The sequence below is a fragment of the Impatiens glandulifera genome, chromosome 1 (assembly GCF_907164915.1).
Source record: "Impatiens glandulifera chromosome 1, dImpGla2.1, whole genome shotgun sequence".
NCBI classification, from domain to species: Eukaryota; Viridiplantae; Streptophyta; class Magnoliopsida; order Ericales; family Balsaminaceae; genus Impatiens; species Impatiens glandulifera.
Genome location: NC_061862.1, coordinates 110,182,735 through 110,200,505, shown reverse-complemented (window position 1 = coordinate 110,200,505; position 17,771 = coordinate 110,182,735). Strand labels below are relative to the sequence as shown.

At 36.4% G+C, this 17,771-nt stretch overlaps 1 protein-coding gene across 1 annotated transcript; it reads left to right on the top strand.

The window, feature by feature from the left end:
* Positions 1-1,342: 1,342 nt before the first annotated feature.
* Positions 1,343-5,286, top strand: LOC124918698 (ferric reduction oxidase 2-like). Its single transcript, XM_047459095.1, has 8 exons — positions 1,343-1,740; positions 2,626-2,725; positions 2,818-3,024; positions 3,107-3,341; positions 3,436-3,763; positions 3,888-4,131; positions 4,195-4,904; positions 4,976-5,286. The coding sequence occupies exons 1-8, from the start codon at positions 1,548-1,550 to the stop codon at positions 5,113-5,115; spliced, it is 2,157 nt and encodes a 718-aa protein (XP_047315051.1). The 5' UTR covers positions 1,343-1,547; the 3' UTR covers positions 5,116-5,286.
* The last annotated feature ends 12,485 nt before the right edge of the window (positions 5,287-17,771 follow it).

Here is a 17,771-nt window from a genome sequence, read left to right as displayed (position 1 = left end):
ATGAAAAAAAAAAATCTAAATTGGGTCATGGTGTGAAGTGGTGCTAGTTTCTAGAAATAAATCACCTCACAAAATTTGTTTTTTTGAAAAACCTTATTAGTAACTTGTAATATATATACAGTTTTAAAAAACTAGTAAAAAGTTGAAAATGCCTAAAATACCACTTTTGTTTTTAATGACCACTAAAAATTCAGACATTGTCACATTGATATGGATTGATCATATGCAATGCCATGGTCCATGCCATGAGTTATATCAAGTGGAGTTCATAATATATATATATATATATATATTAATGGAGTTTACTTTTGATAAAGTTTAAGATAATAATATTTAAATTCCTTAAATTCTCATCTACGATAGCAATAATTCCTATTAACATAAAACAAATTTCAGGGATTATATTGCGTCATTCATTCGAATGTACACATGAAATTAAATATTATTATTTATAACCATGGCAATTTAGTGTACTAGTATACTATTAAAATTATTGTAAGTTTATGTTGAATATTAAACATATAAATACTTCATCTACATTCCAATTTAATACATGTACAAAAATTTATTATGAAATAAAGAACAAGAAATATCCTATTCCACAAAGAAGCCAAATGATCCTGAGCCTACGGTATATATAACGATAAAATACTGCTCCATAAAAAAAAGTCGAAATTAGTTCATATATCTATTTACTCACATATACATATTTTTAATTTTATTTAATTATATTTCTACAACATAAAAAAATAATATTTTTTTATAAAATTAAATTTTAATTATTCCATAAATCATCTATAATTTATGATAAATTGAGTAATATATTTTGATCCCAATCATCTTTCCTTCAAAATTCTTACCAGAAACTAGCATGTATCCCGTCCATTTGCACGAGTAATGATATAAAAAATCGTGAAAAAAAATATTACGGTAAATTTTTTATGAGCGGGTCAACTCACAATCCGACCCAAGTATCCATTTATTTTCACATATATCCAAATTAACCACAACTCTCGACCCAGCAATCCGGACACTTTAATAATTAAGCATCATTATATATATATATATCATAGTTCCACATCATCATTCTATAACTTAATCCAAAGTGCTTGATCTTCTTCGTGCCCGGCTAAAACAAATATAATTCTTATATATGTTTATGATGCATAATTTCTTTCTTGCCTTATTTTCCAGAGACAAATATTTTATTTAGTGTTTATTTGCTTGTTACTTTGATTTTACCTCCTTCATGATATGATCTTTCGACCCATTCTCACCTTGACTTTCACACCTTATTTTTTTTTTTAATTTTTCTAAAGCCAGGACATTGGGAGACGTGAATCATGCTTATCCCAAATCCCACTCAAATTCCACTACACTTAAGTCATGTCTAAGATTCAACTCTATAGCTGATCTATCTCCCATACATATACCTGTCATCATCTCCTAATCTCTATATATACACATTATACACTCAAATATCCATCTATCATTCTTCATCATCCCTTCTCCGCCGCTTCTCTCTCTTCTCTCTCTCTCACTACATCATGAAGAAATCATCATCCAACTCCAACCAAGGACTAGTCACCGATGCCATTCGAGCTGTGATTATGGCGTTGGTGGTGATAATCTTCATAGGATATATCTTCATCTGGTTCATGACTCCTACTAATCTCTACCGAAAAAAATGGCTTCCTCTCATGAGAATCAAAGCTAATTCAACTTACTTTGGAAATCAAGGTAATTCATTTCTCTTTCATACTTACCCTATTACACTCAATTACTCTTATCTATACTTTATTACAAATTTTGTGATATTTCACTTAAAGTTTTCATAATCTTTATTAATCTATATATATATATAATAATACTTAATTTTTAAAGTGTCCGGATTGTCGGGTCGAGAGCTGTCGTTAATTTGGATAAATATCCGAGAGCAATGGATACTTAAGTCGGATTCTGGGTTGATTCGTCCATAAACTTAAAACGGTTGAAAATAAAATTAAAAATATTATAGGTATGTTTCGAACTCGCAACCTAACAAAAACATGTACCAACTCTTTAACCAACTAAGCTAATAACACTTTATATTTTTAATTCAAAACCAAATTTAATAAACGCGGGACGTTGTAAATTTTATCCGTGTGTCTCGTAATGGGATCTTCCTAATTTTGTTAATAACTAATTAGCAATCTCATGCATGTATATATTACATTCAATATGTTACAATTAGAAACCATATATATTATGTTTTTCATTAATTTAAGATTAACCTCTCAATTTACTAATCATGCATAGAAATCTTTATTTTTAAAATATGTAGGAAAATTTTATAATACAATTCATAGATTGAGTTTTATAAAACAATTCAATACGCAATTAATTAGCTTTTTCATTTATTTATAATATTATTTCATTAAAATTAACAACAGTACCTGAAAAACAGTGGGAAAAAAATAGAAAATGGTGAAAACTCATCTATGTAAAACAAGTCTAAAATAAATACATATTGGACCTAAGCTAATCACATAATCTCTGTTAATTCTCATAATTGGTTTTAAGTTGTTACCTATATTTAATTTAACATTTATAACATATATTAATGTGCACCTATTGCTTGCTCAGGTCCTGTCATATTAGTTTACACTTTTCCAGTGCTATTGGTTGCTATCATGAGTGGTGTCTATCTCCACTTGGGGACCAAAAATAATAACAATCTCCAAAGGTATATATATATATATATATATATAAATATATATTTACGTTACATTAATTACAAAAATTATAAATGAATAAGTAAATGAATGAATAATACAGTGAGAATGAGAAAACCAAGTCGATAATTCGGTTAGGAGCTGCATGGAAGCGGCCCATGGTTATGAAAGGGCTCGGAATCGTGTCTCGTATAGAGTTTGCTTTCTTTGTTATGTTCATCGCTCTCCTCACTTGGTCTCTCTCCACCTATTTGCACAATTCCTTTGCGACTATCACTACAAAGTCGCTTCAAAAGTCTGGCCATAAGATGTAATCGACGCAGATTTATTTATTTATTATTTTTCTATTAATTATTGATTTAGTTTGTTGACAAATTTAATTTCATACATAGGTGGGAAGCAAAGTTGGAGAATGCGGGTCTAAGGCTAGGGCTTGTTGGGAATATAATATTGTCGTTTCTCTTCTATCCGGTTACTCGAGGATCATCCATTCTCCCCATAATCGGGCTGACATCGGAATCCAGCGTTAAGTACCACATATGGCTCGGCCACCTCACTCTTATCTTCTACACCGCACATGGAATTTGCTATATAGTATATTGGGCCGCCACAAACCAATCATCCGAGGTGATACATTTAAATTTTTAAAAAGAGAAGTTTGTATAAGTATGATTAAGTAATTACAAGTTAGTAAACTCGAAGATGAATTGATTTTTGGCAGATGTTGAAATGGGCAAAGCATGATATATCAAACCTAGCCGGAGAGATAGCTTTGTTGTGTGGGTTGGCAATGTGGGTGACCGCGATTCCTCGAATAAGACGAAAGGCGTTTGAGCTCTTCTTCTACACACACCAACTTTATGCTCTTTTCGTCATCTTCTTTGTGTTACACGTTGGCCTTGCCTTTCCTTGTATAATGCTTCCGGGGTTCTTTCTCTTCCTCGTAGACCGTTTTCTTCGTTTCTTGCAGTCAAGAAGTTCCGTTAGATTGGTTTCCGCTAGACTCCTTCCATGTGATGTTGTGCAACTCGACTTCTCCAAGACCCGAGGTACGTTCTAACCTATTTCTATAATTCATTTTTCGCATATGGGATGATGTAAGAATTCAAATACAATCGATTGTTTTCTAGTTTTAATGATTATTCTTTTTCTCTTTTTGAAAAAAATAATTAGGTCTAAATTATAATCCTACAAGCATAATGTTCTTGAATGTGCCTAGCATCTCCAAGATGCAATGGCATCCTTTCACCGTCGCCTCCAGCAGCAGCCTCGAACCCGAGAAATTAAGCGTTATCATTAAATGTGACGGAAACTGGTCAAGAAAGCTTTTTAAGACGCTCTCTAATAAGTCTATGGTTGATCGACTCGATGTTGCCATAGAAGGACCTTATGGACCCGTTTCAAACCGCTTTCTAAGGTATATGCATTGAATCTAATTATTAACGTTATTTTTAATCATAATAACTCTTGACTTTCGCAGTCACAATGCTCTGATAATGGTGAGCGGAGGGAGTGGCATAACCCCGTTCATCTCCATAATAAGAGAGCTCATTTTCCTTAGCGAAACCCTAAAAACACCCGAAATCCTCCTCATCGCTGTATTCAAAAACTCTTCCGACCTTACAATGCTAGAGCTCATGCTTCCATGTTCTGGTTCTCCTACATTTCCCTCCAACTTCAACCTCAGAATCGAGGCCTATGTCACCCGACAGAAACAACCGCCACCACCCGGAACCCTAACAAAAGCATCTGTTCAAACCGTGTATCTCAAACCAGCCCCCTCGGATGCTCCCATCTCTCCCGTTCTCGGGCCCAACAGTTGGCTGTGGCTTTCGGTCATCATATGTTCATCCTTCGTAATGTTCCTCATCTTCATGGGGATTATGACCCGATACTACATATACCCGATCGATCACAACACTAATCATATTTACTCTTATACTTCCCGGGCTCTTCTCAACATGGTTATCATATGCGCATCAATTTCAGTCACTGCGAGTGCAGCGTTTTACTGGAACAAGAAGCAGCTCGCTCGAGATACAAATCAAATCCTGAACGTTGAAGGAGCAACGCCGATGGCTTCACCCTGCTTCAATGTTGGAGCTGCGGAAAGGGAATTGGAGTCTCTTCCTCATGAATCACTTCTCGAGTCCACAACAGTTCACTATGGTGAAAGGCCTGATCTTAAGAGTAAGTTCAATATATTGATTAATTTTCTTGAGTTATATCTTGCTTATATGTGTTGAATTACCTTTTGATAGGAATTTTGTTCGAGAGGAAAGAGAGGAGCATTGGAGTTCTAGCGTCTGGGCCGAGGCAAATGCGTGGAGAGGTGGCTCGAATATGTTCAGCCGGCCTGGAAGATAACCTTCACTTTGAGTCCATTAGCTTCAGTTGGTGATCTCTATGAAAATGATGATCAATCCTGTTAATTACTTTTGTGTTTATGTTTACAACTTTTAAAAAGAGGAAAATAGAATTCCTCTTCGTATGTTTAAGATAGGTTCATACATAAATAATGTTTCACCCGACATAAAGAAAATAAAAGAGAAGTACTTGCGCTAGTTGAAAATGTGTCTTCAGTAACGAATATCAATATCGACCTTATACCGTTATTGATATCTATTATATGTAACGACCATATAAAGTTTTTATCGCCAGAGCGATAGTTCTTCGAAAGACGTGAACCAACGAGTGGTGTTTTATAAGATCGTTACAGATAATAGATATCAGTAACGACTTTATAAGATAATTAAAGATAATAGATATCAGTAACGACTCTAAGAAGAACTATTACTGAGATATCTTGTTGCTAGCCGTTACTTTGTTGCTAGCCGTTACTTATGTTGATGTCATATCTGTAACAACTAAGTATCTAAGAAGAACTATTACTGAGATATCTTGTTGTTGCTAGCCGTTACTTATGTTGATGTCATATCTGTAACAACTGAGTATGTAACCGTTATTAATACTCATTAATGGAGCATTTGTAACGACTTATGATAGAGCCATTACTGATACTCATTTTATAATTAAATAAGTTTTTCTTTTTTTCTTCCTCCCTTTGCTCCGCTACCGTCTGACGCCGCTCGCCGTTCTTTAAGTGTCAACAGTTCGCCAGCCTTCACTACTCCTTTTTCACTGATGTCGATTCATCAACCTATTTACTAGAATGATTGAACTTTCATTCTCAAACAAGAAAAACAGTTAAATCCACCGCCAAGGAAGCCTTTACAAGATGTGCTTTCAGTTTGCATCATTGGATCAGAGGAATTCACTTACATTTTGTTGATCTTCGAAATTGATTTTCCTTTGTTCGAAAAAGCCACCAGATGCGGTTCCTATAGTTCGCTTTCTTAGTTGCATTGGTATTTGGCTTGACTACCATCCTCATTTACATCAATAGTGTATCTAATCTTAGTATGTGTCTATTTGCTTCTTCTCTTGTGTGTATGTATCTCTTATTAGTCGACTAATTTTACGTGGTTCGTGTATTGAGAGGCCGCACCAGCTATCGGTTAGTGTACAAAGCAATTTTCCAAAAGCGTGTGGTTAGTTATTCCTTAAATTCTTACCCTTTTCGACAAATTTAATTAATTTGTTTATTAATGAACCATTAATGTGTGTCTTACACTGAAAAACCTCCAATGCTTGAAAGCGAAGAATTCGTTGATTGGAAGATTTGCATGCACCTACATCTAACCACAATGGATGATGAAATGATGTCCATCCTCTCCGACGGTCCAATAAAGATTAACAAGGAAAGAAGCGAATGGACAGCGGATGACTGAAGGAGGAACAACCTGGATAATATCTACAGATGTGCCATTTACAAAACATTGGATAGAAACACGTTCGCTAAAATCAGAGAATGTTCCACCGCTAAAAAAGTGTGGGAGACAATCATTCAACTCCACGAAGGGAACGAGAGAACCAAAGAAAACAAAATACTTGTGGCCACTCAAAAGTTTGAAAATATTAAGATGCGTCCCGGTGAAACTATGAAGGAATTTGGTGACTGCTTCACAAGTGTGGTAAATGAACTCTCACTTCTTGGAAAGAAATATGACAATAAATAAACAATTATTAATGCTCTAAGATCACTCCCCATCAGGTGGGACATTAAGAGAATCAAACAGTCTTGGTAAGATGAATTTGCATGACATCTTTGAAGATCTGAGAGCATACGAGTTCGAAATGAAATCCAGAAATGAAGATGAAGCCTCAGCATCAACCTCTACCAGAGCTCTGGTGACCTCTATGGAACCAGCATCTCCTGTACCTATCAAATCGGCCGAACAGTTCAGTCAAGATGTTATGGACATGTTAGCTAAGAAGTTCATAAAGTTCATGAAGAAGAATCAACTAACCAACTCATACAACTACAACTACCCTAACGGTAATAAGGCTAATGTTCGTTGTTATAATTGTGATGCTTTAGGTCATTACAGGTCGGAGTGTCGGAAGCCACTAAGAGACAATAGAAAACTGAATGATCAAAATCAAAGGGAAGGACACAAGTCAAATGGTCAAGGAAAAGAGATCCAAAACGCCTTGATAGCCGATGGCGGTGGAAGTTAGTGGGAATATACCGATTCGGACAACGATGATGAAGGAATCAATTGTCTTATGGAAAATGAAGAAGAGGTATTTGAGTTTTCCTTCGAGGAATTCACCCGAGAAGATCTGGTCACTGCACTCAATGACATGGTCATTGAGTATAAGAACCTGTCAAATCTCATACCAACCCGGCTATATTTCTAGATCGATGAACCGAGCGAAATTCAGACTAGTGGACCAATTGAACTATCCTTTGAGAATGAGAAGCTCAAGGAGACAGTTCAATTGTTGACCGAAGAGAATGAACGAACTAAATACGTGATGGCTGCATGGAAGAGATCTGGAGATGTTGTGATTCAGATGACGAGTCATCAAAGACCATATAACTACAAATTCGGTCTAGGCTATGACAATAGCAATCCAGATAAATCTAAGTCTTCCAACCTCCAAGAGTTGAAACTCTATAAAGACAAGTTTTTTTTTTGTAAACTTTGTCAAGAGTACATCAACCGACAGTGAAGCAAGTCACGATTCAAAACTGGCAAAGGAAATAACGTATGTAGGACCAACCGATGCATCAAGATGGCTTCATCCTGAGATAAGGAAAGCCATCATGCCGGTTAAACAAGAATATGATAGACAGTGAAATATGATTCATCAAAGATCACCACCACGACATAATGAGGTAGTCAAAGGCTGACAAAGAGATGTCAAGCCTGGCACAAGTAGATCCATTAAGACATTCATAGGGAAATTCATCCGATTAATTCGAGTATGGATTCCCAAGGGACTAATTAACTGTGGACCCAATTAAATATGGGTACCAAAAAGGTGTAAATAGTTATATTTTGCAGGTTAAACAGATTAAGCGACTGGAAAACTCAGAATGATACTTGGACAACGGTTGCTCTAGGAACATGACAGGAAACATCAAGTTGTTGACTGAAATTGTGTAGGAATCCGGTTCAATGATATTATTCGGTGGCAACTCCAAAGGTAAAATTGTGGGAAAGGGTAAGATTGTCCATGACAATCTAACCATAAACAATGTATTACTTGTTGAAAACATTCATTTCAATTCATTTCATAGATTGGAAAACTAAATGTGATAACCTGTTTGCATGATAGCTAAGAATGGTCAAAATTGGTTGTGGCACAAAAGACTAAATCACTTAAACTTTAAAACTATTAATTATATTTGCACTAAGGAACTAGTTCAGGGAATTCCTAGCATTAAATTTTTAAAAGATAAATTATGTTCTGCATGAAAAATGGGAAAACAAATTAAATCAACTTTTAAAAGTAAAGGGCATACTCAATCTAACCGATGCTTAAAATTACTTCACATGGATCTTTTCAGACCAATTAGAGTGACAAGTCTTGGAGGAATACATTATACTATGGTAATTATTGATGACTACTCTAGATATACTTGAGTTATATTTTTGGTTTCTAAAAATCAAGATACTCCAAATTTGAAAAAATTGCTTAGAAGAGTACAAAATGAGAAATCTGTATGTGTTAATAAAATTAGAAATGATAGAGGTACCGAATTTACTAATAGCACTTTAACTGCATTTCTTGAAGAATCTGGTATTAGACAAAAGTTGTCTAGTGCTAGAACCCTCAACAAAATGGACTGGCTGAGAGGAGAAACCGAACCCTCAAGGAAGCTGCAAGATACATGATAGCCGATTCAGGTGCTGCTCAAAAGTTTTGTGCAGAGGCTATCAACACTGTATGTTACACTCAAAATTGGTCTATGATTAATAAACGTCTTAACAAAACACCTTTTGAAGTATACCATGAAAAAGTTCTTAATATCCGGTATTTTAGGATCTTTGGTTGTAAATTCATAACAATGGCAAAATTATTTGAATGTTTTTGACGCTAAATCCGATGTTGGTATCATGTTAGGATATTCTGAAGTTAGTAAAGCATATAGAGTGTACAATATTATAACTCTTACTATTGAAGAATCATCACACATTGTTTTTGATGAATCTGTTGAAAGTAATACTGCTTCATCCATTGATCTACACAACAGATTGAAAAATTTAAATATTTAATTTGATGGTGAATATGAGATTCCGGTCTACAAAAGATTTGTATATGACCAAACGGTTAATGTTGAGACTCAATAGGATCAAGTTATTTTACAGTAGGAAGTTGACACCTCAGAAATTGTTGAAGAAACTGGTCGGCCTAACACTGTTCAGCTTACCGGTCTGTCTAACCTTGATCAAATAACCGATCATATAGAAGACATCTCTTGACCGAATCTTAAATAGAACAAAGATCATCCTCCTGAGCTTATTATAGGTAACCCCTCCTTACCCATCCGAACTAGGCATCAACTGTTAGAAGAATAAGAAAATTCAGCATTCATATCATATATTGAACCAAAAAAAGTGGATGAGGCATTGTTGGATCCCAATTGGATTCTAGCAATGCAAGAGGAATTAAACCAGTTTGAGAGGAATAAAGTCTGGCACTTAGTCCTAAGACCGAAAACTCAATTGGTCATTGGAACAAGATGGGTGTTTAGAAACAAACTCAATGAGAACGGTTTGGTTACGAAGAATAAGGCTAGACTAGTGGCCTAAGGATACAAACAGGAAGAAGACATTGATTTTGAAGAATCATTTTCTCCTGTTGCTAGACTAGAGACCATTAGAATCTTTCTTGCATTTGATGCTTTCAAAAATTTTAAAATTTTCAAATGGATGTTAAAAGTTTTTCTCAATGGTGAATTAAGTGAAGAAGTATATGTTGAGCAGCCGCCCGGTTTCAAAAATCCTGATTTAATTAGTCATGTGTATAGGCTAGATAAAGCACTCTACGATTTAAAACAAGCTCCTAGAGCATGGTATGATACACTGGAAACGTTTATATTTAATCATGATTACACCATAGGATCGTTAGACAAGACTCTATTCAAATTTGAGAAAAAGGAACACATTTTACTTGTTCAGATCTATGTGGATGACATCATTTTCGGTTCAACAAATCCAAAGTTATGTGATAAATTTTCGAAAATGATGACTGATAAGTTCGAAATGAGTATGATGAAAGAATTGAGTTTCATCTTAGGTCTTCAAGTTAGGCAGATCGGAGGAGGAACGTTCATAAATTAATCAAAGTATACAAAAGAGCTATTAAAAAAATTTGGGGTGGACATTTGTTCTGCTGCCTCTACTCCAATGAGCTCCTCAAAAAAATTAGATAAGGATGAAGATGGTCAGAGTGTTGATATCACAACCTACTATGGAATAATCGGCTCACTCCTATACCTAATAACAAGTCGACCGGACATCCTATTTGTAGTCGGAGTTTGCGAGAGATTCTAGGCTAATCCGAAACAACCTCATTATACTACTACTAAACGAATATTGAAATATTATAAGGGAACTCAAGATGTGGGACTGTGGTATCCGAAGGATTCCAGTTTCAATTTAACAAGTTACTCTGATGCAGATTATGTAGGATACAAAATAGACCGAAAGAGTACCAGCGGAACATGCTAGTTTCTAGGTGACCGGATTGTCTCCTGGTATAGCAAGAAACAGACATCAGTTGCAACTATAATTGAAGAGGCGGAATATCTTGCGTCCGACAGTTGATGTGCTCAACTTCTCTAAATTCAACAACAATTAATGGATTTTGGTATTATAGCTGAGTAATCACCGATCTTTTGCGACAATACAAGTGCTATTGTTATCACATATAATCTAGTGTTGCATTCAAGAACAAAGCACATTGATATCAGACATCACTTCATCAGAGAAATGTACAACAGAAACATATCAGGCTGGAATATATTTCCACCAAGCAACATGAAGCTAAGTTTTTTTACTTCAGAACTATTTTGGGTCTTTCTGATAGTAGTCAAGTTATTCCTTATAACATCGGAACGCATTTAGGGAGAAATCCACTCACAAAGAAAACTAATCTTTGCATTCATGAAAAACCGGGCATGGTCACAAGGAGAAGCCTTCGCTTCTCAAACATAACATATTTTTGGCATTGCATTTAAAACCAGTCGGCTTCTTTAAATCTAAGTATTTTCCGAAAACCGATCGAATACATATTTTCATATCTTATGTGCATAAGTCTATAAGGAATAAGGCATCAGACAGATAAAACTGTATGGATGCTCTATCTTGAAATCGGTAAATCATTCTACTAGAAAGAAATGTACAAAACCGACCTACTTAAATAAATCGGTAAAACCGATCAGTTATTTCTGAATGAATAACTACTGCCCAACAAAATTTTCGACTGTATGCGTAAGCGGTTTTCTTCAGGATTAAATAACTGATCGCACTAAAGCCAATATTATGGACAGTCGACTAATTCACTACATAGAATTTCGGTAGTCTCATTTCTCTTTCAAATTGGAATAGTTGGCCAATGCTTAATTAGTATATGTCTAAACATTTTCCTTATGAAAAGAAAAATGTCATTTCTCAAACAACGTGAAGACCTATGTCTAGCATTGTTCAAAGAGGGGGACTGACATTTCACTAAAATATCACAATCTTGGAAATGAAATAGATACTTAGCTTCTTTGACTATACTAAATCTTACTCTTATTTGATTAAACGTTTCCCAAGACACCCCAATGGTCCAAATCCCTATCTTTTTTATATAATACCGACAACGTGAGAACCAAACCACTAAGAATACTTCCATTTCAAACAATACTCTTCTGGTGGACTTCGAATCTACTTTGTCCTATGAAGACAATGAAGTTTCTTCCATGTTCAGGTCTCTTCATGCAACCGGTCTAAGACCTTTCTTAGAAGACCGGTATTCCATAAATACCAGAGTTGTTCTCGAATTTTTCCAAACCGCTCAAGTGATCCGTGAGGATCTTATCCTTGCGACTATTCGAGGTCAGAAGTTTATCGTCAGTGAGATAGATCTCACACAAAGCTGCGAGCTTCCTACTGAGGGGTTATTTGACCTCTCTTTCTCTAATGAAATCATAAATGAAATGCGTCTTCACTTTTCCAACTCTCTAGATCCGGTCAAAACATATGGAGCAAAAGCATCCCTCCAGCCCAAATTCCAAATATTGAGTGAGATCCTCGGCAAAAATGTCCTTAGGAAGGAGTCCACTCAATATTATTCCAAGAGAATCTTCGAATTGATGGTTGTCATCATTAAAGGAACTCTAGTAAACTGGTCGAGGATCATCTTCGACAACTTGAAGAAGATGATCTCTTCGGATAAATTGTTGACCGGATACGCTCCCCAATTACGCGGTCTATTCTTTGATTTCGACATCTTTCTTGGTTAAGGGGTTACTCTTCTTCCAACCCAACTCCTCACAAGGGAACGCCTGCATGCGTACATCGACCGGGTGGAGAAAGCTAGTTAGAAAAGAGTCAACTTCTGGATCCTCAAATCAGTAGATCTAATATCCAATGTTTATTAACCTATTCCGAAAAACCGATAATTTTGCATCATGTATCGGTCATGTAATGCTCTAATCTTCTTAATGAAATATCAACTTTAGTAAAACTTCGATTTTTAAAATAATCAACTTCATAAATTTCAAAGTATCACATAAATCGGGCACACTCTTAGGGAGAAGAAGTCGCTTCTCATAAAGCGGTCATTCCAAATTTCGGTTCAAATTCAAAAAGTGTGAATAAATGAATAAATTGGCGTTTCAAATTTAGTCAATTAATCTTAACTAGTCAGTTACGCTTGACCGGTCAGTTACATCAACTTTATCTTGATATTCTCTATAAAAGTTAAACACCTTTCCAATGCTTAAAAGCACCCTTTTGGGAAATGTGAAAAGGCATATCATAACAGATAATCCTCTTCATTCAATGTAATCTTAAATGCTCTTCAACCAGATCCCTATATAACAAGCCTCCTATCCAAGAGAAAACCACAACAAACTAAAATTTTATCTCTCTCTCAACGCTTGAAGTCCTTTCTCTTAGTAATCCACTTCTCAAAAATGAGTATATCATCCGCTCACACATCCCTCATCGTCGACTTCGATTCTGTCCTAACCATTTTTTACAATGAAGCTAAGGAGCTTAGTTTTGAAAATATTGAAAGCTCAAGTCTGCGCAAATTCCTTGAAGGATCTAGAGTGATCCTTAAAGAAGATATCATAGAGTTCTTCTCTTATGCTAAATCATAAACGGCTCAATCGTGACCCGGGTGAAAGGTGAACCCATCACGATTAACGAAGAACTATTCTCTTAGTTCCTCGAGCTGCCCTCTGAAGGTTTTACCGATTTCCCTCCATCATCAAACAGCTTCAATCAAGAGATGACTTTATTCTTCTCTAACTCAATGACTCCGGTCAAAAATCATGGGGTCAAGTCCAGGCTAGTCGGTCACATCCAAATTCTTAACGACATAGTCGGCAGATCCATTCTAGCTAAGGAATCGACCCATTTCTACACTAGGAAAATTTTCGACATGATGACCGCTATAAGTTGCGGTCATTCAATCAACTGGTCTTCAATCGTTTTAGATAACCTAAAATACATGATTTTTCATGGGAGGATCGGTTATGCTTCCCAAATCAGCAACTTCCTTCTTTCTCTCAATCTCAATTTTGGATCGGAACACCCTATAAGCTAGAAAGGTAGATGCAGAGGGTAGATGCTAGGAATTAAGTTCTCTTTTCTATGTACTTGTCTTCGGTAATGATAAACCATTTATTTTTCTTCATAACCGGTTTTTGCATCTATAAAACCGATCGTCCTATGTTCACAATAATAATATTATAACTTAGTCGTATCTATTAAATATCTCTTCATACCTAATTCAATTCGGCTGTATTAAAAACTGCCACATTAATCACCACTCACATTAATTATCGGTTTTATTTATTTTTACCGCTAAGTTTTACCTCCAGATGCTACTTTTACCGCCAAATCCATTTTGGAGGGGAAAATGGCACTTTTTTTAAATGTGGGCCATACGGTTACGTGTGACGGTTCGTTGATCTAACCATCACATCTACTATATATAAATGCACACTTGTAGAAATTTAAAATCACAAACCATCATTCCTTACAAATCTAATCTTATTGCACTCTCTCTCTCTAAAAGTTCTTTTCATCTTCAAACAATCACCATGGGAAGGGATAACGCACTCTTTATTCACATTGTCCAGGTTGATTTTGACTACATCAAGAATGCTGGTTCAATCGAAATACAGAAGATTATGGAGGTTATCAAGGAATCTGGTCTACAGTATTTTCTCGATGGGCTGATGATATGCTATCAAAAGGCAGTTCTGGAATTCTTCAACACCGCCAAGATAAAGAAGAAGGTATTCATGTAGAAGTAAACGGGGTAAAATTTGATATCTTAGAAAAAGAGTTTGCCGATGCTCTACAACTTCCGACGGAGGGGAGAGACTTTTCCACCTATCTACCAGAAACTTCAACTCTCAACATTCAAATGATTCTCTCTAATAACAGTGAACCGGTACAATTCCATGGAAAGAAGAACTCTATGGGTTTCGAATACCGGATCCTATGTGATATCGTCTCAAAAGCGCTTCAGGCAAGAGGAGGAAATTTTGATTGTATCACTCGGTCGAAATTTAATATGATGCACGGTATTCTTTCTGGTGATCGAATCAACTAGGGGAGCGTGTTATTCGGAATTCTATGTGAGATGATATCTCCTTAGTCCAACCGGTGTTTGGGCTATGCTATGCAGATCGGCAAGATTCTAGGCCATCTAAATGTTCCCACCGGTCTAGGTACTCTTCTTTCAGGCAGCAAAATTTTAAACTCTAGCAATATTGAAAAATGTTATGTTAGAGCTAGAAAGAGCAAAGAACCTAAAGGTAAAGAACCCAAGGTTAAAGAATCAAAGGGCAAAGCATCCAAGGGTAAAGAACCAAGGGTAAAGAACCGGTGCCCGAGGTAGCTGTGATAACACCGGTTGTTAAATAAACCGATAGTGAAGAAACTGAATCCGGCCCCAAGCTTCCATCTCCAGAAAACTGCGTGGCATCGCCAATCAACCTTCAGGCTCGTGCCGAGTCTACTGTCAGCGCTGTTAGTCAATCTAAAACAAAGGGGAATTCTTTTTCTGAACATACCACTTCTCCTGAGGTAAATATACCAACACCATCTCTTATTTATGCTTTCAAGGATAACTCAGTACTACCGGTTGTGCTTGCGGTTTTAGAAGCTCAACCGATAGTATATGATATTATAAACAATGTTGTGATTGGGGTCGATCGGATGGCTAAAACCGATTTGGCAAATGATGATGGTGACTGGTCAAATTCCTGAAACTGACTGGACCGGTGTTATAAATGAAGAAGATCGGATGACCAACAATGATCAAGAGAAAGTCGAGACTAGGGAGACAACTATGTCTGACACCGGTCATCAGGAGATGAATGTTCCTCATCTCTTTAATGAAGAAAATTAGGAAAAGGCCCATACCAAAACCGGGGTCATTCCAAGTTCTCGTGAGGAGGAAATCAATGCAATTATTCAAGAGTCTGACGAATCGCAGGGTCTCCACAGAGAGGAGAAAGAAGCGGAGATTATTATGACTGACATTCTCAAAGAGGTTGATGAAAAGGCATTAGAGACCTCCAACATATTATATGCATGGGCAAATGCAAGAATGTAAATAAATTTTAAAGATGTTCTTCCTAAAGTGCCGGAGGAAGAGAAATGGTCAGCCCTATTGTCTCTAGAAGAGGTGGCTCTCAGTTTAGCAAGAACTACCTCTATTCATGAAGCTTTAACAAGATATCACATTGCTGAAGCAATTGCTAAGCATAGGGCATTGATGTCGATTATTGCAAAGAGGGAGGAGGATATTCTCTCAAATGGGGTTACCACAGGAGTAGACGTAATTGTGCTCACAACACTCAAAACCGTTATGACGGATCTTATGGCGACCGTATACAAGGATGAGGAAAAACCGGTTGAAGAACATATCCACCGACATGAAACACAAGCTGAGAAGTCTTGCTTTGAAATCGTTCAATCTTCCAAACCGACTTGGACCCCATCGGTAGAGAAAGAGATGTTGGACGGAATCGAAACCAATGAAAAACGTAAAATTGAGTCAAAAGAAAAGCACTCTTCCGGTCAACCGAACTCTCCTATCAAAAGGTCGGAAAATAAATAGGACAAGGCAATCCCCAACTCATCTATCGCTGAAACGGCCAACACTCCTACATGTAAGTCTTATGACCGAAATAAATCAAGAGAAAATAGTGTTGACAGACTGGCCGGAACAGAGATATCTCTTCATGCAAATCTCATGGGGCGCCTCCGATGCAACATCACTCTGTCGGTTCATCGTCACCTTTCTTTAAAGAACTTCTAAGGGTTCTCATTGAGAAGCTGATCCAAAAATCTATGGGCCCATGGCAGACATCCATGGAGGCTCAAGTAACCGAAGTTCTCACAGAACATGCATCATCTTCTCAATCCCATGATATCAAATTAGCACAAGTACAGAAAGAGGCCAACCGAATACAACCGATAGTCTCTCGGACTCTAACTTCGGTTCAGCTTATGTCACTACAACTCCTTGAGCTGGTAAAGAATCAAGGTGTTGACGACGCATAAAAACTAAGGGTGCATGAAGAGGCTCCCTGACGGTTCCAAGAAGAATAAGATGCCAAGGTTAAGACAGCTGAACTAGCCAATAAGAAAGCGACACGACAGATTCATGAGGAAATTAATAAGTAAAAAGATGTTTCCCCTCCGATTGCCAAAAAAACTAAAGCGATTAAAAGGAAAAGAACTCAGTAGTCTAAAGTAGTGAATGTGGGACCGAAAATAACAACACCGGTGAATACTACTTTATGCACTGATCGGCCGAACTGTGAAGAGGATGATCAGCCCTTAACTCGTAGAACGAGAACTTTGTCTCAACCCATCCCGGCAGTACCGCTTCAAGCCGTTTCCCATAGTGCCTAGTCAAACTAGAGAATCCGTAGAGGTGGTGGAAGCTTTACTGATAATGCTATTCAAAGTGAAAGAAATTCCGAGTTCGATGTTCCTGTACAATCGGCAAGGAGTTCTAAAAACAACATTCCTGGACAACCAGTCGTCGGTTTCATGCGCAGTTTCTTTAACGAAATACTAAACAAATTGGATGAATGGAGACACTAATTTCTACCTATATGCTTATGCTTACTTTAAAATGTTTCTCTTACAATTATTATTTTGGGAACTTAATGATCCAGTTTTATTTTCAAAATGCTGGTTTTGGTAATTTTAAATAAAAATATCAAAAAGGGAGAAATTGCTAAAGAAATTAACTTACAAAATTTTTCTCAAAAATTCATAAATCAAATCAAATTTAAGCGGCCAACAATTACAAGTTTTGAATATTTAACTTAAATAATCAAAAAGGAAGAAATAGTTAGATAAAATAGATAGTTAATTAGTAGGTAATTAACTATCTAAAGAACCTAACCAAATCCACCATTTGTGCAGGAGATGCAAGGATCAGTCATATCCT